The sequence below is a fragment of the Leucoraja erinacea genome, chromosome 4 (genome assembly GCF_028641065.1).
Source record: "Leucoraja erinacea ecotype New England chromosome 4, Leri_hhj_1, whole genome shotgun sequence".
NCBI classification, from domain to species: domain Eukaryota; kingdom Metazoa; phylum Chordata; class Chondrichthyes; order Rajiformes; family Rajidae; genus Leucoraja; species Leucoraja erinaceus.
Window position 1 is genome coordinate 79,677,949 of NC_073380.1, and position 25,737 is coordinate 79,703,685.

At 42.7% G+C, this 25,737-nt stretch overlaps 1 protein-coding gene across 1 annotated transcript in view; it reads right to left on the minus strand.

Moving 5' to 3' along the window:
• Positions 1 to 22,872, minus strand: part of dscc1 (DNA replication and sister chromatid cohesion 1) — a 33,976-nt gene extending 11,104 nt beyond the window's left edge. Inside the window, exons 1-6 of the mRNA XM_055634619.1 lie at positions 22,583 to 22,872; positions 17,960 to 18,128; positions 14,203 to 14,337; positions 13,178 to 13,268; positions 11,936 to 12,074; positions 3,293 to 3,345 (exon numbers count right to left, since the gene is read on the minus strand). Of these exons, the coding sequence (XP_055490594.1) occupies positions 3,293 to 3,345; positions 11,936 to 12,074; positions 13,178 to 13,268; positions 14,203 to 14,337; positions 17,960 to 18,128; positions 22,583 to 22,752 (757 nt within the window). The 5' untranslated portion in view covers positions 22,753 to 22,872. The remainder of the gene's footprint in view (positions 1 to 3,292; positions 3,346 to 11,935; positions 12,075 to 13,177; positions 13,269 to 14,202; positions 14,338 to 17,959; positions 18,129 to 22,582) is intronic.
• Positions 22,873 to 25,737: the final 2,865 nt, after the last annotated feature.

The window sequence follows — 25,737 nt, forward strand, 5'->3', positions numbered from 1 at the left end:
AACATAAAAGTATTTATTCATCAAGAGAAACAGACATTCTCGTGGAGACTCTGCAGTTCAAGCAGCATCTCTGGAGAACATGAAGAAGTGACATTTCGGGTGGGGCCTCTCTGAGGAAGGGTCACAACCCAAAACATCACCAATCCGTGTTCTCCAGAAACTTTGCCTGATCCGTTGAGTTACTCCAGCACTTTGAATACATATATTTTTGAACATCATCTGCAGTTCCATGTGCCCCCATCCTCTTGGAGACCATCTTGGTAGAATCTCCCAAACTCAAAATAGTAACTTAGACTAAAAAAAAAGAGAGATGGGGGTACAGGAAATTTTTTTGATAATTGTACCTTGAAATGACACCGTTTTCTCAACCTGGAATTTAAGACATTATTTGAAAATCACACTTCCCAAAATTTAAAATTAAATATTTCATTTCTTTAAATCTATGGTAAAAATATTTTTTTTTAAAAAAAAAGTGAATAATCTTTTATGTTCTTTTGATTGCTGGACATGTTCTAATTGCCAGAATTTGCAAAGTCAGTGACGATTAAGGAATGCTAATTGCTGACTCAATGGTGAGTCCAAGTTGGAAATGCAACAATACATTGTATTGTGCGGCCAGAAGGGTACCCGACGGCCCGCGTCTGTGAATGCGGCCAGAGGCCTTTATCAAGGCACGGTGGTCTGGATGCCTCCCGGATCGCCGCGTAGAAGCCTGGGGCGGGGCCTCGCGGGCAGAAGCCCGGGTCAGACGAAGCGGCAGACGGCACCCGCGGCTAGGGCCTAGTTCGGCACCACGGAGGCGTGAAGTGGGGCGTTGTCAGCAGTGAAGCCTCGCGATGATGGCGCCACGGCGGCGGTGAAGCTTCGTAGTGGCGGCGATGCCTTACTGAATTTCGAAATCTGCGGATGCGCAGAGAAATCTCATGCCTGTAAGTCACACCGTTTGAATCCAATTAAGATCAATGCACCAACGAAATGTGTTAAGATCCAGTAAAGTGTGAAAATAAAATATCTAGTAGAATGACTATAGGTTTGACGGGCCCAAATTACATGGATCTACTGAAGAACCCAGAATTATTCCCTTAAAGCAGTGAAGGTCGAGAGCCAATTGATGGAGGCAATTGGAATCATGAAGCGTCTACTTAGGTAAAAGGAAAATTATTCTCAATCGAGAAAGTAATAAGAAAAATGGCTTGGATTTAGAGCGGTCGAGAGAAGACCTGGACTGCCACAAAGTAAATTTTTTTTTCCAACAGCAAGAAGTCATGATCAGGAAATAATACCCGATCATGGTGAAGGAAGTGGAGGAAGAGATTTAATTGTAACTTTTAAAACGCAAAACCATCCATCAGTTGCCAAGGGAGGAATACATTACTTGACTGGGAAATAAGGCACAGATCACTCTACCTGGAACCGACCCATCAGGCCCCTGCTGATGGATAACTATCGTATAACAATCTGATGATACAAAAATAACCACCAGGTTCAAGAATAGCTTCTTCAACAACCATCAGGCACTTAAACATCACGCCACACTGAACTCTGGCCTATATTTGGTTGCACAAAAAACTGCGGAATAGCAGAATAGGTTGGGCAGGAAGTGAGCAAACCTATTTAAGGGGAAAATGGTCTACTCTTGGAGTGGCCATGAGCCATTGGCAAACGCACTACATGCTGTCACATAATATTACATCATGGTCTGACTGCTGCATCACCTTCACTTCAAATGATCAACCATGACCTTTGGCTTAACAACAAGCACACGACAGACCTGGCATCAAGTGTACCTGAAAATGTATTCAATCTTGTGAAGCTGCAATAGTGGCTGAAAAATGGCAGATGGAGTTTAATGCTGATAAGTGTGAGGTGCTACATCTTGGCAGGACAAATCAAAATAGGACGTACATGGTAAATGGTAGGGAATTGAAGAATGCAGGTGAACAGAGGGATCTGGGATGAACTGTGCACAGTTCCCTGAAAGTGGAATCTCATGTAAATAGGGTGGTAAAGAAAGCTTTTGGTGTGCTGGCCTTTATAAATCAGAGCATTGAGTATAGAAGTTGGGATGTAATGTTAAAATTGTACAAGGCATTGGTGAGGCCAATTCTGGAGTATGGTTTACAATTTTGGTCGCCTAATTATAGGAAGGATGTCAACAAAATAGAGAGAGTACAGAGGAGATTCACTAGAATGTTGCCTGGGTTTCAGCAACTAAGTTACAGAGAAAGGTTGAACAAGTTAGGGCTTTATTCTTTGGAGCACAGAAGGTTAAGGGGGGACTTGATAGAGGTCTTTAAAATGATGAGCGGGATAGACAGAGTTGACGTGGATAAGCTTTTCCCACTGAGAGTAGGGAAGATTCAAACAAGGGGACATGACTTGAGAATTAAGGGACAGAAGTTTAGGGGTAACATGAGGGGGAACTTCTTTACTCAGAGAGTGGTGGCTGTGTGGAATGAGCTTCCAGTGAAGGTGGTGGAGGAAGGTTCGTTTTTATCATTTAAAAATCAATTGGATAGTTATATGGACGGGAAAGGAATGAAGGGTTATGTCCTGAGCGCAGGTATATGGGACTAGGGGAGAATACGTGTTCGGCACGGACTAGAAGGGTCGAGATGGCCTGTTTCCGTGCTGTAATTGTTATATGGTTATATATGGATGAGATAGATATCAGGTGTATTAATAAACAGACCCTGCTTTCAGAACCAGGTTCACTGCCAGCTGAGCTGTTCCAATGCAGCAGCTTATGCAAGCGAAGTGGTCAAAAGTTTGGATGTTATGATTTTGTCAGATATTTCCTTGCGGCCAATTGCACAGGAACACCGATGAAGCCCAGAAAGACAGAACCATGCTTGATCTTTACAAAAATAAAAGTAGAATTTAGCTCTGGATATCACAAATGTAGCAAATGATGTAGGTACAAGGCATGAAAGAAACAAGTCAAGTTTGATTATGGGCCAAGATCAAGTCAGCAACTTTCAAGCACAACAGCACAGGCAATATTAAAATGTCCTTTAGCAGCTCTTAAAAAAAACTAATAAATCAATCACTTCAAGTTCACTGGTCATGTAATAATTGCGAATCGGCTCCGAATCAAACAGAGTCAATGCCCTCAGTGGTGAATCAAACCATTTAACCTGGCACCTTTACTGAGAGGAGTGTTATTGGAAGAAAATCAGAAGAAAGCAAATAACATAAATCTAGCTGATTGGACCAACTAAATACACGACTGTACGTTTCAATGTTAGAAACCAATTGTTACCATAATATTTGCAAGTAGGACATCACTCACCATCACTTGTGTATGCTTTGCCATAACTATTCAGGCTATGCTCTATCATTTCCCTGTTGGAGAAGAAGCATAACCGGTTAGTTTATCGTAATAAATAGATAGATAAAATGGACTCGACTTATTAAGCGGGAGGAAAATCTCAGATGGTCAATCAATGCTTCGAAAATATTTAGAAAAGGAATGATATGGCTTTGTAATTAAAATAGTTTTTTTTAATATCAGAAAGCAGAACAAAACGGCAAATATTGGAAATATGATTTATTTTTAAAGTAACAGCAGGTGAAACTTCAAAACATCAAAAGGTGCTTCACTGAGGTATTTTCAAATGGAAACAAAAAGGCAGGCAAAAGGTTCCATGGTTGACCAAGGAGGAAAATCAAACTTGGAACAGGATTCAGCAGAGGCAGGAGAAATCATTTGAAAATCTGAAAATCTCTAAACTATAACTGAACTTGCTGCTTTCCACAATGATGTTATACAAACTCCAATGCATGATGACTAAATCAAAAACACTGCTTGTGGTTTGGAAAGTATCTGAAATGCTAACCAATACCAAAACTGTGCCAGAAGAGTCTTGACCCGAAATGTCACCCATTCCTTTCATCCAGAGACGTTGCTGGTCCTGCTGAGTAACTCCAGCATTTTGTGTCTATCCACAATAACCATGCAAGATTCTACTACATCACTCATGGTAACAGATGCTAATATTGAACTACATCATCAAGGATCATCCATGCACACAACGCAGCAAAGAGAACACGATGGGATAAATATCAGGCATATTAATAAACAGACCGTGCTTTCAGAACCAGGTTCACTGCCAGCTGAGCTGTTCCGATGCTCAGCAGTTTATGCAAACGAAGTAAAGTCAAAAGTTTGGATGATATAGATTTTGTCAGATATTTACTTGCGGATAATTGCACAGAAACACCGATGAAGCCCAGAAATACAAGTCCCTTCATGTTCAATTGTTTTTCCCAGTGTTAGATACACGTTAACCAGATTGTTGTAGTATGGATGATAATCTAACATCTTATTGGAGACATTCAATGTATCATTGTATTAAACTTGTATTATAAGTAGTGACTAATAGTTCAGGCTATCATGTAAATCAGGATAATGCTTTTGTCACATTTCTTAGTTGCTCTCCACAAAGCTCAAGCTATCAAGAAGTTATCAAACACAGATTTGCTAAAATGATTGTTAATCTGGCAGATTGATATTGTACGAAGTACTGTACAAAATGAAAAGACGTTTCCAAATAACAGTCAAAGAAAATGTGCATGTGGTGATGAAACTACACAGGCTTGGTGAGGATAGAAACAAAGATAAAACATTGTGTGCTGAAATATATAATATGTTGTGTCATACCAAAGTAAGAGCCTATCTTATTGATGCCTATCAAGGCAGCTTTTATCTTCATTACCCTATTTTTCATGATAGTATTGACGCACATGGTGAACTCGTGCAAAGTCATTCAGATTGTCATGGCAACAGCAAAACACTCTTTCCCTCTGACTCATCATGAGCAACAAAACACACAGATCCACATTTTATAAGCACATTATTTGACATTATTTCTCTGAAATATAGAACCAAACACCAACAAGATTATCAGAGCATGCATTTACTTCAGCAACATGGATATGTAGAAGGCATAATTCGCAAGTTTGCAGATGACCATAAAGTGGGAGATATCGTCAATAATGAAGATGGCTATCAAAAGTTACAGCAGAATCTTCACGAGTTGGGCACGTGGGCTGAGGAATGGTTAATGGAGTTTAATGCAGTTAAATGTGAGGTGTTACAATTGGGGAAGTCAAACCAGGCAGGCCCTTCACAGTTAGTGGCAGGGTCTTAAAGAGTGTTGTCTAGTAGAGGGATCCAGGAGTGCAAGTGCACAGTTCCTTGGAAGTGGCGGCATGGGTAGATAGAGTGGGCAAGAGGCTTTCAGCACTTGGCCTTCATCTTTCAGGGTATTGAGTATAGAAGTTGAGATGTTATGTTGCAGTCGTACAAAACTTTGTTGAGGTCACATTTGGAGTAGTGTGTTCAGTTTTGCTCCACCTTGCTCTCAGAAGGATGCTAAGCTGGAATGAGTCCAGAGAAATATGAGGATATTGCCAGGAGTTGAGGGCTTGAATTGTAGGGAGAGGTTGGGCAGGCTAGGATTTAATTCCTTTCATCGCAGGAGGATGAGGGATGATATTATAGAGGCGTATAAGTTCATGAAGAGAATAGATCAGGTAAATGCACAATGTCTTTTACCCAGAGTGGCAGAATAAAAAACCAGGGGGACATAGGTTTAAAGTGAAGGGGGAAAAAATGTAAAAGGAACTTGAGGGGAAACTTTTTTAAACACGAAGATGGTGGGTAAATGAACAAGCTGCCAGAGGAGGTAGTTGAGACAGGTACTATAACAATATTTTAAAGTCATTTGGACAAATACATGGATAAAAACATGTTTAGAGGGATATGCGCCAAACGTAAGCAAGTGAGATTAGTGTAGATGGGGGATCAAAGTCAGCATGGGCAAGTTGATCCAAACCATATATATAACCATATAACAATTACAGCACGGAAATAGGCCATCTCGACCCTTCTAGTCTGTGCCGAACACATATTCTCCCCTAGTCCCATATACCTGCGCTCAGACCATAACCCTCCATTCCTTTCCCGTCCATATAACTATCAAATTTATTTTTAAATGATAAAAACGAACCTGCCTCCACCACCTTCACTGGAAGCTCATTCCACACAGCCACCACTCTCTGAGTAAAGAAGTTCCCCCTCATGTTACCCCTAAACTTCTGTCCCTTAATTCTCACATCCGGTCCCCTTGTTTGAACCTTCCCTCCTCTCAGTGGGAAAAGCTTATCCACGTCAACTCTGTCTATCCCTCTCATCATTTTAAAGACCTCTATCAAGTCTCTAACCTTCTGCACTCCAAAGAATAAAGCCCTAACTTGTTCAACCTTTCTCTGTAACTTAGTTGCTGAAACCCAGGCAACATTCTAGTAAATCTCCTCTGTACTCTCTCTATTTTGTTGACATCCTTCCTATAATTAGGCGACCAAAATTGTACACCATACACCAGAATTGGCCTCAACAATGCCTTGTACAATTTTAACATTTCATCCCAACTTCTATACTCAATGCTCTGATTTTTAAAGGCCAGCACACCAAAAGCTTTCTTTACCACCCTATTTACATGAGATTCCACTTTCAGGGAACTGTGCACAGTGATTCCCAGATCCCTCTGTTCAACTACATCTTCAATTCCCTACCATTTACCATGTACGTCCTATTTTGATTTGTCCTGCCAAGATGTAGCACCTCACACTTATCAGCATTAAACTCCATCTGCCATCTTTCAGCCCACTCTTCCAACTGGCATAAATCTCTCTGTAGACTTTGAAAATCTACTTCATTATCCACAACCCCACCTATCTTAGTATCATCTGCATACTTACTAATCCAATTTACCACACCATCATCCAGATCATTGATGTACATGACAAACAGCAGTGGACCGAACACAGATCCCTGTGGCACCCCACTAGTCACTGGCCTCCAACCTGACAAACAACCATCCACCATTACTCTCTGACATCTCCCATTCAGCCACTGTTGAATCCATCTTGCTACTCCACCATTAATACCCAACCATTGAACCTTCTTAACCAACCTTCTGTGAGGAACCTTGTCAAATGCCTTACTGAAGTCCATATATACAACATCCACTGCTTTACCCTCATCAATTTCCCGAGTAACCTCTTCAAAAAAATCAAGAAGATTAGTCAAACATGACCACCCAAAGGGCCTGCTTCGTGCTGTGTGACTCTATGTGCTTTTTGTTACTGTGAAAAAAAAATCATCTATATTAATAATTGCACCTTGACAAAGGCAGAACAACAAGACAGACACAAAATGCTGGAGTGACTCAGCGGGACAGGCAGCATCTCTGGATAGAAGGAATGGGTGACGTTTCGGGTCGAAACCCTTCTTCAGACTAAAAGTCAGGGGAGAGGGTGATACAGAGATAAGCAAGGGTAAAGTGTGAGAACGAGACAAAGGGGATGAGGCTCAAGAAAAAATCATTGTTAGCCAGGAGAAGCTGACAACAAAGCATACAGAGATAACATTTAATCGGGGAGACTGTCAAACTGAACAGAGAACAAGGAAGGGGGAGGAATGGAGAGAGAGGGAAAGCAAGAACAAGACCCTTTACATGGGTATTACCAAATAAAGTCTGACAGTCATAAATGGTTGTATTAGTTCAGGTCACCCGAGGTTTACCAAGGAGGTAAATTTCCAGTTCAACTCCAAAGAAAAAGGGAGAGAGGCACGACAGGTTTAGGAAGGAGATTCCAGAGTTTAGGACCAAATCAGGTGAAGGATGACCAGCAGGTGACAAATTTCAAGGACAACGTCATAAATGAAGTAGCGCAGAAGATTATAGAGACAGATTTTAAATCAAGGCAGTGTTCATGATAGGTCAGCAAATGCAAAGGGTTAATGGGACAATGTTATAATTAGTTATTTATAAATTATCAATAAACTGCAAACATTCACATAGCACTTGGAAGATCTCTTGCTGCCCCAAATGCTCACAGCCGTGTTTCTCCCCATTTTTCTGTCAATGTTCATATTTTCAAAAAATGCTCTGCTTGGAAATAAATTCTCGGGCCACATTTTTACACGCTAAGCTATTCTATTTTATAAAAATGTAAGCAACTGGAAATCAGATATCTATTGAATGCACTGCAAAGTCCGTAGCGTTCCTGTCAGGTTTTGTGTGTGCCCACTGTGTTGAGACGCGAAAAATCTTGATGTCTACAGTGGCATCAAACAGCGTGCGAGCACGAGATGTCACTTGTGTCATTCTAGTCATGCACGCCAATGGCATTGAAGTGGTTGTGCACACATCATCCTTCCATACAAACCTCAGCAGCCAGCTCGCACATCAAATCCACCTCCTGCAGTGTGGGAATCAGAACTCATTCCTCATTCAATAATTGTAGTCCTAAACCTAGCATTTACTCTGCATTTGTTAGATTTTATGTTTTCCTTAAAAGCATCTTTCACATACCATCAGGGACTCCATTTCACAATAAAATTGCAGACTTCCCAAGTACCTCAATTTTGGGAATGGAAGTTCAAGACAGTACAGAAAAACATCAATGAAGACAAAAGAGCTAACTTTCAGTAATAAGTCCTTGAGAAGTCCCTTGCCTCCTAAAGGTATCTGCATATTTTCCATGGAAATGAAGCAAAATTGAGCATTTAAATAGAACAAATTATGTGTTTCCCCATAGAAAACATAATTTACCATTAAATTAATGAGAAAAGTGTGTGGCACAATGGCGCAGAGGTAGAGCTACTACATTACAGCACCAGAGATCCGGATTCGATCCTGACTACGGGTGCTGTCTGTACGGAGTTTGTACATTCTCCCAGTGACCTGCGTGGGTTTTCCCCGAGATATTCAGTTTCCTCCCACACTCCAAGGACGTACAGGTTTGTAGGATAATTGGCTTGGTATGAATGTTAAAAAAAATGGTGTGTGTGTGCGCGCGTGTGCGTGTTAGTGTTAATGTGCAGGGATCGCTGGTCGGTGCAGACTCGGTGGGCCTAAGGGCCTGTTTCCGCACTGTATCTCTAAACTAGTACTGCAAAAACATTGTCATATTTTTGTGTGCAAATGTCCAAAGTATAGAACGCAAATGTCATAACCTAACAAAAATCAAGCAGGTTTGGAAGACGTGTATTTATTAGTTTGCAGGACAGAAAGTCCATGCGGAACAATCACTATCTTTTAATTTGCGGCACGATAGTTAAGAGTTGAAATTCAAACGTTGTGGGAGATTAATGGCAGCTTACAATGATCATTAATTGCAACAATGAAGCAAATACTACTGCCCCATGGTAAATTAGGACACATTTCAAGTACAAACATATGCCTTGATGTTCTTCATATATCTAATCATTAATTCTTTCCGATATAGAGGAAACTTTAGTGATCAACCTAAATAGAAATTAAATCACAGTTTAAATGATGTCCTTGGAACAGTGACATACTAGAAAATATGAGGATTTGTTTTTGTGAATTTGCTTGTGAATTTTCTTCTTTTGCAGGCACATACAAAATGCACATATTTCCTGACCATCAATTAAATATCAATGTGCCATAATAAAATCAAGGACCAATAGAGAAATAATTTTTCATAATTCTGTACAACCAAAAAAACCAGAATAACAGAATTTGAATGGGTGCCTTCAAATTGGCAAACACACAAAACAAAAAATAATCCATCCGCTGGTTTCAGCCAACATCCCCTGTGGCTTGTTTAAAACATAGAACATAGTAAACGATAGCACAGGAATAGTCCTTCCGTCTCACAATGTCCATGCCGAACATAATGCCAAGATAGACTAATCTCATCTGCTTATATGCGAGGGACACATTTCCATTCCCAGCATATCCATGTGAATATCAAAAAGCCTCCACCGCCACCTTGGCAGCACAAAACTACTTTAAAAAAAAAATTTTAAAAACTGGTCCTGCACATTTTCATTCATTTTTGACCATCTCAGCTTAAAGCTACTGCTCTGAGTCTTTAATATTTCCACCCTGAGAAAAAAAGTTGTAAATGACCCCCCCTATCTACCCCTCCCATAATTTTTGATACTTCTGTATACTCTCCCCTCAACCTCAGGCATTCTAGAGAAATCAATCCAAGTTTGTCCAACTTCCCCTTGCAGCTAATACCTCCTTCCCGGCTCTTATACCTCCTTCAAATGACGGATACAATACCAGATGCTCTCTTTACCAATCTATCTCCAAGTAATGTCATTCTCAGGGAGTTACGGACATGGAGCCCAAATTCCTTCTGCACATCAATGCTGTCAAGGATTTTCCCATCAACCATAGGCCTTCATACATTCGTAAAATGCATCGTTTCACAAATGCTTGAATTAAACTCCACCTGCCATTTCTCCACCAATTTCTGTAGTTGATCAATATCCCGCTCTATCCTTTGATAGCGTTCCTCACTGTCCTCATATCCCTCAATCTTGCAACTTCAACGATATGCAACCTAACTAACCCATTTACGTTCAAGTAATTTACATGGATCACAAACGTAGGTTCCTGCACAGAAAGCTGTGAAACGCCACTGATAACAGACCTCCAGCCAGAATAACACTTTCCACCATAGCTCTGTCTTGAGTAAGCCAGTTCTATCCATACAACCAAGTCACTGTGAATCCTATGCATTTTAATCTTCTGGATCAGCCTACCATGTGGACGTTATCAAATGACTTGCTAAAACCTATGTCGACCACATCCTTATCCATCACCTTCTTCGCTTCCTCGAAAAAACTTGATCAAGTTAGAAGCTATGCTGACCCTCTCTAATTAGCCTAATTCTTATAGAAATGGGAGTAAATCCTATCCCAAAGAATCCTCTCCAAAAGCTTCACTGCCACTGATGAGGTGCACTGGCCTATAACTCCCTGGGTTATCTTAACCTCCCTTCTTAAACAAAAGAACAACATCAGCTATTCTCCAGTCCTCCGAGACCTCGTCTGTGGCTAGTCGACTTGTAAATTTATTGCCATAGAGGGAATGCAGAGAAGGTTCACCAGACTGATTCCTGGGATGTCAGGACTTTCATATGAAGAAAGACTGGATAGACTCGGCTTGTACTCGCTAGAATTTAGAAGATTGAGAGGTGATCTTATAGAAACTTACAAAATTCTTAAGGGGTTGAACAGGCTAGATGCAGGAAGATTGTTCCCGATGTTGGGGAAGTCCAGAACAAGGGGTTACAGTTTACGGACAAGGGGGAAAATCTTTTAGGACCGAGATGAGAAAAATATTTTTCACACAGAGAGTGGTGAATCTCTGGAATTCTCTGCCACAGAAGGTAGTTGAGGCCAGTTCATTGGCTATATTTAAGAGGGAGTTAGATGTGGCCCTTGTGGCTAAAGGGATCGGGGGTATGGAGAGAAGGCAGGTACAGGATACTGAGTTGGATGATCAGCAATTATCATATTGAATGACGGTGCAGGCTCGAAGGGCCGAATGGCCTAATCCTGCACCTATTTTCTATGTTTCTATTACAGATGTAAAGTTCTCGTTTAGTCCCTCGCTTACATCCTCTGACTCCAAGTACAAATTCCCTCCTTTATCCATGACCTAGCTACCCTACCTTCTTCCTGGTTACCCTAGTTTTGAATATCTCGCTGTAAATGACTTTAGTATTTGCCCAAGACATACCATGGCCTCTTTTGGCCCTTCTCATCGCCCACTTGACTTCTTCCCCACTTGCTTTATAGACCTCAAATGCCCGTCTGATATCATCTTCTTAAGCCTTATACAACTTCATTTTTTTTCATTTGACAAAGTTTATTACCTCTTTGGTCATTCAAGGCTCCCTTTACCTTGCAATCCTTATTCTTCCTCGTTGCTGGAACATGCTGATCCTGTACTCTGACCAGTTGGCCTTTAAAACAACTGCCCACATGCCTGATGCAGATTTACCCAACAAGAACCGCACCCAATTCACTCTCCCTGGCTCCTGCTCAATAACATTGTAATCGACCATTACTTCAATTTGAACGGTTATTGTCAATCACCTTGGTTCAAGAAGTTCCAGTTCTTGAAGACAAATTTGGAGAGGAATCTTAGTGAAGGACCACGATTCGGAATCCACCAGCTGAGTCACATGATTCAGAAGCTTAATTTCATAATCAAGTTCCAGAATTCTCCAGTACCCTAATGTGGAGAAAGATGCACAGGGATGAACAAAACACCTCACACAAACAGAGAGTCTACACTGGAAAAAGAAAGCGCAGCATAAGAACAGGTTGTGTGCAGCCCACAATGCCCGCGCCAAACACAACGCCAAAATAAACAAATCTTATCTGCCTGCATATGATCTATATCCCCCCATAGATGCTGCCTCACACGCTGAGTTTCTCCAGCATTTTTGGCTACCTCCGATTTTCCAGCATCTGCAGTTCTTTCTTAAATACGATTGAAAAGCTTGGTTTAACAACATCTGATCTCAGGCATGTTTTTTTGAGATATTTTGTTATCCAACTTGATACTCTAATAAGGTCCATCAAAAAGCCTTTACAAAAAGCCTCTACAAAGCCGAGTACAAAGTGAATTTACAGAAAACTCTGCTTTAAGTGTCGAATAGGTCAGGAGGACACATTATTATCAACAATGCTGAACACAAGATTCAACTGTCAGCTGCATATGCCAGTTTACCCACGAAACAAAATCAGATTCATTTCTGGTTTCCGGAGGGAGGGACAGATTGCATATTGTAAAAAGCCTTCAAGGGTACGGTATCTTTTGAGTTATCAGCCAATATATAGTTTGATAGATATGTGTTCATTTGCAGTACATAAGAAAATACAATGACATCCAGCAAGTTTGTGAGATTTACACTTATAGCCTTAGCACAATATCCAACACCCAGAAACAGTTCATAGGTTTATTATTACCAATGTGCAAATCCAGATTACAGGGCATCACAATTGAAAGCATTAGATTTAAAATGTGTTGAATGCACAATAGTAGGTATGATGTTGAGAGTTGGGACCTTCAACTATCCACAGCTTCAAACCACCTTCCATGCTAGCAGAGATTGACATCTTGTACTGAAGAGATATTTTGGAGACAGAGATCGTCCTCAGTGGGACTTCAACTCACTTACTGTAATTATGAAACATCAGTGAAGAATCAGGGAAGAAGTCATGCAGAGGATTGACATCATGTTATGTGGATTTAGGTAAACATTTTAAGAAGGTACACTCAACTTGGCAGAAATTCACGACAATGCAAAAGCTTCTACTCTTCCAATTTACCTTCAATCTTGCATGCACGCAACTGCTGCAACTGCTGCATTATTTCCTGCTCACTTGCTTGAATACTTTCCATTAAATCTTCCATTGTATACTGTGGGGCAAAGAGGACGTGACAGCAATCAAAAACCTGCACTTCAAATTGTAGATGTACTTCATTCTGCTGCACAGGATAACATGGCGCCCAGGCTAGCAGAATATACAGATTTAATTTTCTGGGAGATGATGCGCTGCAAAACTCGCTGAGTCGTAACCCAAAAATCAAAGGGAGAATTAACCTACAAGTTACTTCCTCTCTCTGGTCAGTGCCTGATCAAGTTCCATGACAGATCTGATCACCAACCACACAGCCAAACAATAATGCCTTTGGTCCCAGATAAAACAAAGTGAGGGCATACCAAGTCTGAGAACTTCCGGTACAATTGTACCTCTTAATCCGTAGATAGAAGTTCAAGTTATGCAGCCTTTGCACAATTGATTGAAGGTCACAAGCTCAGCAGATTTGCCCCACACCCAGTTCCACACAGAGCAGCTTGACTAGAGGCTTTGATGGTGGATGTGGAGAGGATGTTTCCACAAGCAGCCGAGTCTAGGACCAGGGATCATAGCCTCAGATTTAAAGGAAGTTCCGTTAGGAAGATGAGGAGGAATTTCTTTGGTCAGAGGGTGGTAAATCTGTGGAATTCTTTGCCACAGAAAGTTGTGGAGGACGTCAATTATATGTTTACGGCAGAGAAAGATAGATTCTTGATTAGTACAAGTGTCAGAGGTTATGGGGAGAAGGCAGGAGAATGGGGTTAGGAGGGAGAGATAGACCAGCCATGATTGTATGGCGGAGTAGACTTGTTGGGCCACACAGCCTCATTCTGCTCCTATCATTATGACTATACAAATTCAAACTGCAGCTGTAAGGCCATGAGATCTGTCCTCAGCAACACAGGGATGAGGAATGGACAAAAGCCAACAAAACGTTTGGGCCAGAAATTCAGGTGTCATGTAAGATATAAAAGAACACACATAAGCCATACCTTTGATCTTTCGGCATTTCTCTCAGTCTCACAAGAAGGTCCATTGTATGGGTTTTCCAATAGACATTTCTTCAATTTCCTAAATTTGGGCCGTGATTTCTTCAACTCCCAATAACTTTTAGCAAAACCAAAAATCTGGATCAATGATATCACAGATAATTAAACACTATTATCACGTTGAAAATACACTTTTTTTTTTCCTAAGATAGGGCTGACTATCTTTAAATTATAAATTATAAATGCAATTTCAATTAATTAATCCACGAAGAATTCAATTCTCACCATGACAATTGGGAAGATTAAACGCCACTCAATTAATTAAACATATCTGAAATTTAAATAAAAAATACCAGGCCACAAAAATATTGCAAAAACCAAGCTAATTTCCAAATGTGCTTTAAGATGTACATACATGGATTTCAGTAAGGCTTTCTACAAGGTCCCACATGGTACACTGCTCTGGAAGGTTAGATCCCATGGAACAAGGAAGGATAGCTGAATGGATAGAAAATTGGCTTCATGGAAGGAAGCAGAGAGTGATGGTGGAAGGTTGCTTTTTGGATGAGGCCTGTGACTAGTGGTGTGCCTCAGTTCAATGCTGAACCTCTATATCAGTGATTTGGATGAGAACATCCATGATTAGGAAATTTGCATTGACAGTCCGATTAAGTTCACTTTTGAAGTTGTAACACGTAGATTGCCAGTTCTTATAACCATAACTTGGCAAATAAACATTTTACTTTCCACGTTATACAAGTTATAACATTGGGAACATTGTGCCATTAATTAATTTGTCAAGTATAGATGTACAGTGGAAAGCTTTTGTCCTAGCCAGTCAGCGGAAATATAATACATGATTATAATCGAGCCATTTACAGTGTATAGTTACATAAAGGAATAGACAATAGGTGCAGCAGTAGGCCATTCGGCTCTAAGACCAGCACCGCTATTCAATGTGATCACGGCTGATGAATTGAATTGAATTTCCTTTACTGTCATTCAGATCTTTCAGTCTGAATGAAATTTCGTGCCTGCAGTCATACATACAATAATACAATAATAGACAACAGAACAGACAGTAAACACAAATTAACATCCACCACAGTGAGTCCACCAAGCACCTCCTCACTGTGATGGAGGCAAAAATCTTAGGGCTGCGGTCTCTTCCCTCCTCTTCTCTCTCTGCGCTGAGGCGATACCCCACCGGGCAATGGTAAATCAGTCCCGCGGCTCACCGAGCTCCGCAAACGGGCCGGTTCAAACACCGCGGCCCGGGGTGGTCGAAGCTGCCGCCCTCCAGTCCAGCGGACGCAGCTGTTGATGACGTCGTCCACTGGCCCGCGGCTGAACCCCGGACTCAGGCCACCGCCGCCAGAACGTCGTATCATCCCCAATCAGTACCCCGTTCCTGCCGTCTCCCCATACCCCCCTGACTCCGCTATCTTTAAGAGCCCTATCTAGCTCTCTCTTGAAAGTATCCAGAGAACCAGCCTCCACCGCCCTCTGAGGCAGAGAATTCCACAGACTCACAACTCTCTGTGTGAAAAAGTGTTTCCTCGTCTCCGTTCTAAATGGCTTACCCCTTATTCTAAAACTGTGACCCCTGGCCACATACAAAAAGTGGGTGGGATTGTAGACAGCGAAGATGGGAGTCAAACATTGTAGCAGGTTCTTGATCAGTTGGCCAGGTGGGCTGAGGAATGGTTGATGAAATTTAATACAAAGAAACGTGAGGTGTTGCATTTTAGGAGCACTAACATGGGCAGAACCTACACAGTGAACAGTAGGGCTCTGAAGAGGGTTGTAGAGCAGAGGGATCTTGGAATACAGGTACATAGTTCGTTAAAATTGGCATCACAGGTAGATAGGGTGGTCAAAAAGACTTTGGGCACAATTGGCCTTCATTAGTCAAAGCATTGAGTATAGAAGTTGAGAGGTCATGCTGCAGTTGTATAAGACGATCGTGAGAAGCAGTGATTTACTGCTTCTCACCAACGTCTATGGAAGGCTACAAGCAAAGATCTGGAAAATGGGATTTGTACAGACAGGGATTTGATGACAGGCATGGAAAACCAAACCAGGAGAAACGGACGAGATAACCACGAGGGAAGCAATGGACGAGTGTTCGCAAATAGTTTAGAAATGTACAAGATGAGAGCAGTCACTGACAGCCAGTACATCGGTAGGAAATTGAGAAAATAACCTATTTATTTTCTCCAGAGATGCTGCCTGACCTGCTGAGTTACTCCAGCATTGCCTGTCTATCTTTGGTATAAACCAGCGTCTGCAGTTCCTAGTTATTACTGACAGGAAGTGGATGGGATATGAATGGTTCAAGTTCCACCATCGGTATTGTTCCATTTCAACATGGAGATAACAAGAGGGAGGCTCCGAGTACAATTTTGGATTGGATCATAGAAGTCCCAAAACACAATGCATCTGCCAGTAGAAATGATCAAATGTAACCAAGATAGAAAACCAAGTGCATTGGGGAAGACTCTTCCACGTAATTCCTCTGCCATTTATGCTTGTATTGAGACTGAATAAAGGTTTGTTGCATCTACTGCTTTGGTCTCATTCACAAAATCTTAATTACTGAATTACTCAAGATGCAGTTTTATTATCTTGCAAGCCCGGAAACCCAAATACCTCTGCTCTTCCACAACACTTCTTGATGTCTCAAAGCCTCTTTTTCCTTATCAAAATCAAGTCAGAACAGTGATTGAAATACTCACTTGAATGAATGAGAATTATGACTTAAGGTCCTGTCCAAGATAAACCAAATCACTTCACTTGCACCTGGCAAATGACATCATAGACCACCCTCCTCAATGCTGGCACGGTCCAGCTATAGAATGCAAGAACTCATAGACGTGGCACCCCACAATCATTGAAGACCTAACAACATTGTTGTGATACCACGACTTACAACTCGTGTTCATATTTTAAATACTGTAACATGCTCAAAGGAAACATAACAAGAGAAATGTAAACACAAAAAAAAAAAATAGGTTGGTGGCCTAGACTGTCAAATAAGCTTGTATTAAAAATAGACTGAGAGTTGCTCAATCAAGTTCCTGTCAGCCCCCATACAATGACACAACTGGTGTGGCTCTGCCACTCTTGTTGCAAACTGCCATGCAACTAAAATCAAAGCTAAAAAGGTGATAGTGAAATCAAAAACAATTGCAATAGCCAAAAAAATATGAAATGTCGTCTGAAATGACCCAGCAACCCGTGGAGTTTAGTTTAGAGATACAGCACGGAAACAGGCCCCAAGGCCCATCGAATCCGCACCAACCAGTGATCCCCGTACATTAACACTATCCTACACACGCTAGGGACAATTTACATTTATACCTAGCCAATTAACCTACAGACCTGAACGTCATTGGAGTGAGTGTAGGTAGAAGGAAACCGAAGATCTCGGAGCAAAACCACGCAGGTCACAGGGAGAACGTACAAACTCCATACAGACAAGCACCCGTACTCAGGATCGAACCCGGGTCTCTGGCGCTGTAAGGCAGTAGCTCTACCTCTGCGCCACCATGCTGCCCAGTTGCATCGTTATTTATGCTGACCATCCCACCACAGTCCCTGGGCGACTAGAGAAATAAATAAATTAAAAGTATTTTTAAAATAATGCTCAGGCAATACCAACATTGAGAGAATTATGTTTTGAAAGACACGTCAGTTTGACAATATATATGCAGTTAATTCTTCCTTAAGAAAGTCCATGTTTATATAAAAGTCTTACCTGATGATGCATCACACATCGTGTACTTGTGTTGAATGAAAGTTGATCTGGGGTTTTACAATCGGGTATGATGAGCAGCATGTTCGATGTATCAGCCATCTTCAAGTCATAGGTTTTATCCTCACTACACAATACAGCATGTTCATCCTTATCACCTCGAATAATCAATCTAAAAGCAGGAAACAACATGGAAAACTGATTACACAATGTTTAAACTGCCTCATTTGCCTTATTCCAACTTATTTGGAAATGTCAAAATCAAAATGTGTGTACTCGTCAGTTATCCAATGTCCCAATTTGTAATTGATTGACGAATCATTTAAGATATCTGTGGAAAGGTTTTGATGGTCAATGTGGCAAAGTGCTTTTACCAACTCACTACCACACTGATTTTAAGATTTTTTTTAAAATGCCTACTAAGCAAATGTCTGCATCTCAGATTCAGATTCAAAACTTTATTGTCATTGTGCAGTGTACAAGTACAGAGACAACGAAATGCAGTTAGCATCTCACCCAGAAGTGCGAACACAGAATAATGGAACAGTAAAATATACATATGTATATATACAGTAGCAGTAGTGCAATTTTCGGGGGGTGGGGGGGGATCAGTCACTGGGGGAAGGAGTGTATGACGGAGGGGGAGGGAGGGTGACTGGCATTCACCAAGGCGTGGAGTTATGTAGTGTAACAATCACAGGGATGAAGCTGTTCCTGAACCTGTTGGTCCAGGAACAGAGAGACCTGTAGCGCCTCCCAGATGGGAGGAGGGTAAACAATCTGTGGTTGGGGTGAGAGCAGTCCTTGACGATGCTGCGCGCCCTTCATAGACATCGCTTGCTCTGGACAGACTCAATGGAGGGGAGTGAGGAACCGGTGATGCGTTGGGCAATTTTCACCACCCTCTGCAATGCTTTCCGGTCGGAGACAGAGCAGTTGCCATACCATACTGTGATACAGTTGGTAAGGATGCTCTCGATGGTGCAGCGGTAGAGGTTCACCAGAATCTGAGGAGACAGATGGACCTTCTTCAGTCTCCTCAGGAAGAAGAGACGTTGGTGAGCCTTCTTGATCAGAGTAGAGGTATTGTGGGTCCAAGAGAGGTCATCGGAGATGTTAACACCCAGGAACCTGAAGCTAGAAACACGTTCCACCTCCGTCCCGTTAATGTGGAGGGGGGTGTGCGTGCCCCCCTAGACCTTCTGTAGTCCACAATGAGCTCCTTGGTCTTCTTGGAGTTAAGGGCCAGGTTGTTGTCAGCGCACCATGCTGCTAGGAGCTGGACCTCCTCCCTATAGGTCAACTCATCGTTGTTGCTGATGAGGCCAATCACCGTTGTATCATCTGCATACTTGATGATGGTGTTAGTACCATGTACAGGTGTGCAGTCGTAGGTGAAGAGGGAGTGGCGGAGGGGGCTCAGCACACAGCCCTGCGGTTCAGGGTGAGGGTTGAAGACGTGTGGTTGTCTGACCTAACAGACTGGGGTCTGGTGGTTAGAAAGTCCAGTATTCAGTTGCAGAGGGAGGGGTCGATGCCCAGGTCATTGAGTTTGGTGATCAGTTTTGGATTGGATAATTGTGTTGAATGCTGAGCTAAAGTCGATGAACAGCACTCTCACATAGGTGTCTCTGTTGTCGAGGTGGGAGAGGGTGGAGTGAAGTGTGGTGGAGATGGCATCCTCCGTACTCCTGTTCTTGCAGTAGACGAACTGACAGGGGTCCAGTGTGGGAGGTAGGCAGCCTTTGAGGTGTGCCAGGACCAGCCTCTCAAAGCACTTAGTGATGATGGGAGTAAGTGCAACTGGGCTGAAGTCGTTGAGGCTCGCTGCAGTGGAGTGTTTTGGCACCAGCACGATGGAGGTGGTTTTAAGGCACGTGGGGGCAGCTGCTTGGGCAAGTGACAGGTTGAAGATGTCAGTCCAGACGTCTGTCAGCTGCGCAGCACAGGCCCCGAGGACGCGCCCGGGGATGCCGTCAAGGCCAGCAGCCTTACGTGCATTAATCCTGCTCAGTGCCACATACACGTCGTAGGGGGTGAGTACGAGCGGCTAGCGATCAGCAGCGGGCACAGCCTTGATGGCCATCTCTTGTCCCTGAACAACACTGCTTGGAATAACTGTGATATTTGCCTCTTAAAGTTCCCTTCAAACTACATGTTGTACTATCAATAAAACTGTCTATGCCATCTCCATTACATTGCCCTGTTAAGCCTCCTGCTTTAGCTCACCTGGTGTTAAAACATTGTGTCTTTCTCAATGCCCTTTACTCGTCTACCTTGTTCAAACTTAAGGTTTTCTAAAATCATAACATAACTTGGATTAAGTTAGCATTCAACTTCAGCCTTGTGTTGAGAAACCTTCACAGACTCACAATAAAGCTACACACATATTTAAGTAAGTAGGAACTGCAGATGCTGGTTTACACTGAAGACATCGACACAAAATGCTGGAGTAACATAGAAATTAGGTGCAGGAGTAGGCCATTCGGCCCTTCGAGCCTGCACCGCCATTCAATATGATCATGGCTGATCATCCAACTCAGTATCCCGCACCTGCCTTCTCACCATGCCCCCTGATCCCCTTAGCCACAAGGGCCACATCTAACTCCCTCTTAAATATAGCCAATGAACTGGCCTCAACTATCCTCTGTGGCAGAGAGTTCCAGAGATTCACCACTCTGTGTGAAAAAAGTTCTTCTCATCTCGGTTTTAAAGGATTTCCCCCTTATCCTTAAGCTGTGACCCCTTGTCCTGGACTTCCCTAACATCGGGAACAATCTTCCTGCATCTAGCCTGTCCAACCCCTTAAGAATTTTGTAAGTTTCGACAAGATCCCCTCTCAATCTTCTAAATTCTAGAGAGTATAAACCAAGTCTATCCAGTCTTTCTTCATAAGACAGTCCTGACATCCCAGGAATCAGTCTGGTGAACCTTCTCTGCACTCCCTCTATGGCAATAATGTCCTTCCTCAGATTTGGAGACCAAAACTGTACGCAATACTCCAGGTGTGGTCTCACCCGTGGGTCAGGCAGCATCTCTCGAGAAAAATAACGAGTGATATTTTGGGTCCGAACCCTTCCCACCAAAAAAAGTCACCTATTCTTGTCCACGAGATGTTGCTTGACCCGCTGAGTTTCTCCAGCATTTTGTGTCTCTTACGCCTATTTAAGATTTTCATTTGCATTTTGAAATCCTCATCTGTGATATTTTCCAGCCATACAACGCTCTCCACCCTTTTAATCACTCCTCAATCAACGTCCTTGCCTTCCCCCAAAGGGTCTAGACTTGTGGAATTATTCGCCACAGAAGGCTGTGGAGTCCGTGGATATTTTAAAGGCATAGATTCTTGATGAGTACGGGTGTCACGGGTTACGGGGAGAAGGCAGGAGAATGGGGTTAGAGAGATAGAACTGCCATGATTGCATGGCGGAGTAGACTTGATGGGCCGAATGTCCTAATTTTTCTCCCATCACTTATGAACGAACTAGTTATGAATGCCCAGCCGTGGCTCCTTCTCTGCTCCATTGTTCCTTACAAACACAACTCTTTCCTGGGCTCTGGATTACATGCTCAGATATCTCCTTGTGTGGTTTGGTAATGATTCCTGGATGCACTTTTTCCATATTTGATAATGATAATATTTAAAATAGCATTTAAGTACACACTGTACCATTTATTTCTAGTTTTATCCCCCAAAATATTAACTCCACAATTAATGGGAATATTCATTTAATCTTTGAATGTTCTTAAATCTTAGAAAGGTTTTGGGGAATTAAAGGCAAGGTCCAATATGCCGCACAAAATGCTGGAGTAACTCAGCGAATTATCATCTTATCGTGTCTGTCATGGTTCAATCAGTGGCATTCTCTCTTTAGAGTCGAAGCAAAGATACTTGAACGCATCTTTGGTCAGAAGGCCATGGGTTGGAGTCCAAATCCCACTCCAGAGATGCGACACCAGTTCAACAGGGAGGAGTCATAAGAGACAGCAGAAGCTGGAATCTTGAGCAAAAGCCAAAATGATGCAAGAACATGAACCCTTCTGAGTTCCACCAGTACTTTGTGTTTTGCTCGGCTTTGAGGTTGCTCTGCCAAAGATACCATATAAGGATGACTGTCTTAAATCAAAAGTCTGATCTGCTCTCTCCCCTTCCTTTGCTGTTATCCGTTTCTGAATCAGAAAGGAGAGTGGATCCCAGTATTCTATGAAGCGTTCCTCAGTGAATATCACGATGGATTTTCGAGTTGTCACAGGGTCAGTCATGGGATCTACAAGCAGGCTCGCGGATTTTCTGCAACAACTGGAACAATCTGAATTCGCTCATGCTTCTTGAGGTTGCGAATGATGGAGGTGCAAAATAAAACGGCGCAGGAAACATCCAGTAGTTTGAGCAGTATGTGTAGTGGGGGGAAAATGAATTATCAATGATAGCTCATCAAAACTGAAATGTTGGCAACTTCTCTCTCCACACACCCTATCCGAACTGTTGTTTCCAGCCTCTTGGGCTTTTTAGTTTCAGATTTCCAGCAATTTGTTGTGTGCTTTTCCAATGATCTAAAACTAGTTGCATTTAATCTCGCATGGGCAACTAGAACGTATGAAAAGGCGATTCAGCACGAATCCTACCTCTGTCCGGATTCAATGTATTTACAAAGCGTTTCATCCAGTTCCATTAGGCAGTAATCGCCCGAACTGACACTCTCACTGAACGATATACATTGTACCGACGGCAGGAGATCGGCCGGCTCCAATTTCGCCACTTCTAAAGTTGCCTGAATTTCCGCCAAAGTCCTCATCTCTTCAAACGGCAAACAATAAAACCGTGCAGGACACCAAAGATCTCTGCTCTAAGATCTTAGCAGGACACCGGTGGACAACGCGCTGTTTCTCAGCCCAGTGTGGGAGAGTGGCGCACTATAGAGCCAATGGGGCCCGCAAACATGTAGCAATTTAAGACTGTATCCAATCTCAGCCAAAGGCGGGACAACTGAATACTTCCGCAATTAAAAAAAAAAGCGCGCCACTTTCCAGGAAACTGTATTTAGAAAAACAAACCCTCGAGATAAGACAAGTTGAAGTAGTCCTCTGTTGTGCATGCATACAGTGGAATTATAAGAAAGTACATAATACGATTGAAGGTAGACACAAAATGCTGGAGTAACTCAGCGGGACAGGCAGCATCTCTGGAGAGAAGGAATGGGTGACGCTTTGGGTCGAGACACTTCTTCAGACTATTGAACTGGATTTAAGAAATGAAAAATCAAAACAGCTGCAGTTGCTGGAAATTTTTAATTAAAAAGATAAAATGCTGGAATATTCGGCGTCAGGCCGCATCTGTGGGAAGAGAAACAGTTAACGTTTAATGTCGCCCTTGTTAAACTACAGGTGAAAGTGGGGGAGAGGTGATTAATAGGTGAAAATCTGGGTGAGGTGCAAGATAAGCTATACAGAAAGTTACATGGCCAATGGGGGAAAACCTGAGAGTGAAAACATAGAAAATAATGTAGGAGTTGTGAGAAGCAGAATGGAGAGCGAGAACAGATAAAATATGTTGTAAAATGTGCAACCGGACGGCATGCCTGGCAGGTCAAGTTAGGTATCTCCTCCACTTCCAGTGAGAGAAAACAAGGGGGGAAAAGATCATCTAATCATGTAACAAATGGATGACTGATACTGTCAGAAGTAATTTGCAGTTGTGGGAGGCAATGAATGGCTGTGCTGGCTCGAAGGGCTGAATGGCCTCTTATTTTCTATATAATGTGCACGGACCACTTGGAAGATGAGGTTCTGTTCCTCTAACTTGCATTATTCCATATAGCAGTATGAGACTGGTGGGATAAAGTGTAGAATTAAACTGACAAGCAACGAGAAGTGTGTAGGAAAGAACTGCATATGCTGGTATAAACGAAAAATAGACACAAAAAGCTGGAGTACCTCAATGGGGTAGACAGCATCTCTGGAGAGAAGGAATAGGTGACGTTTCGGGCTGAGACCCTTCAGAACATGAAGCTCAGTCACCCCTGCAGATTCCACAAAGCAATCATCGAATCTGTATTTGGTTTCTCCAGTACAAAGGAGACCACATTATGAACACCGAACGCAGTACATTAGCTGGGAAGAAGTGCGGGTGGATCACTGCTTCACCTGGAAAATCCTGATCTTGAGTCGGGAAAAGGTGAAAGGACAAGTATTGCTTGTAAGTATTGGTTGTAAGAGGAAGTGCCGTAAGAAGAGGGGTGGTTGGTGGGAATTAAAGACTGATGCAGAGAGTTGCAAGGGAATGTTACAGCGCGGAAACAGGCCATTCGGCCCACTGCGTGTGCCGCCCCACACTGTCCTACACACTAGGGACAATTTACATTTATACCAAGCCAATTAACCTCCAAACGTGTACGTCTTTGGAGTGTGGGAGAAACCGGAGCACCCGGCGGAAAACCGGTGCACCCGGAGAAAACCCACGTGGTCACGGGGGGAAGTACAAACTCCATACAGACAGCACCCACAGTCTGGATCGAACCCGGGTCTCTGGCACTGTAAGGCAGCAACTCAACTGTTGCACCACTGCGCCGCCCATTCTTGTCAAATGCTAAAGGGAAAGATAGATCTGCTGGTGGATTCTCTTTCAAGGTGTCGGAAACTATGGAGAATGAACTGATAAATGTGGAGGCTGGTGGTGTGAAATACATGGAGCCTCACCTGCCATTCTCCCAATGAAAATAGCTGTAAAGAAAAATAACAATAAAATAAAATAAATATAAAGATTTTTCCACTGATCTGTGTTATAAATGTCATTTCTATATGAATCTAATCATTTTTTATAGTCAAAATCACGAAATTTTCGCAGCTCTGCTGCAAATACAGGGAGAAATGAGAGGTGAGGTAGCGATGAGCTGAGCCTCCCCTCCGACCACTCAGAAATTGCATGGAGTGCGGGCAATAAGCGTATGCCTGTTTCTATCTCTATGTATGTCACCAAAGTAATGTGTGTAAACCCCTTCATTACATGTCCTTACCTTCCATAGTCCAGGTAATGTATTTTACATATAAAGATATTAAATTTGTGCTCGCTGGTCTCATCATAAACCTGCTATGTAAAAGTTCCAGGGGAGGCAGCGATCACGTCTGCCTCACAAGGGGGCGTGTCATGAGCCCAGTGTAGGAAGAGCGTGCATCAATTACGTAGGCTCACATAATTGATGCTGCCTCGCTCTCCCTCCACGTTAGCTAGCTTCAGCAGCGGCGGCGCTGACTTTCTAGCTGCGGGCGGCGCTGACTGGTACGTTGTTTCCAAAGATACTCCTCTGGTATCTTTGGTTGATTCGTTAATTTGTAGCGGCTGATTCGGAGGCTCTGGGCCGCTGAGAGCTCCCAATTGGGCCCCACGCTGGAGTAATCTACTTTCGGCTCGGGATTCCGGAATCCACTCCCGCCACCGGCCCTCTCCCTCCCTTCTCTCCTTCCCTTCCCTTCTACCCTCCCTTCCTTCTCTCCTTCCCACCTTCCTCTCTCTCTTTTCCCTTCTCACCTTCCCTCCCTTCTTTCTCACCTTCCCTCCCTTCTTTCTCTCCTTTCCTCCCTTCTTTCTCTACTTCCCTCCCTTCTTTCTCTCCTTCCCTCCCTCCCTCCTTCCCTTCTCTCCTTTCCTCCCAGACACATACATCACGCACAAACAACTAACACACATACATCACGCACAGACAACTAACTTATGATGCGGTAGAAACCAGTGCCTCCCCAGCCATTGATCTCGCCGCACGTCACTGGTGAAATGTGAGGTGCAG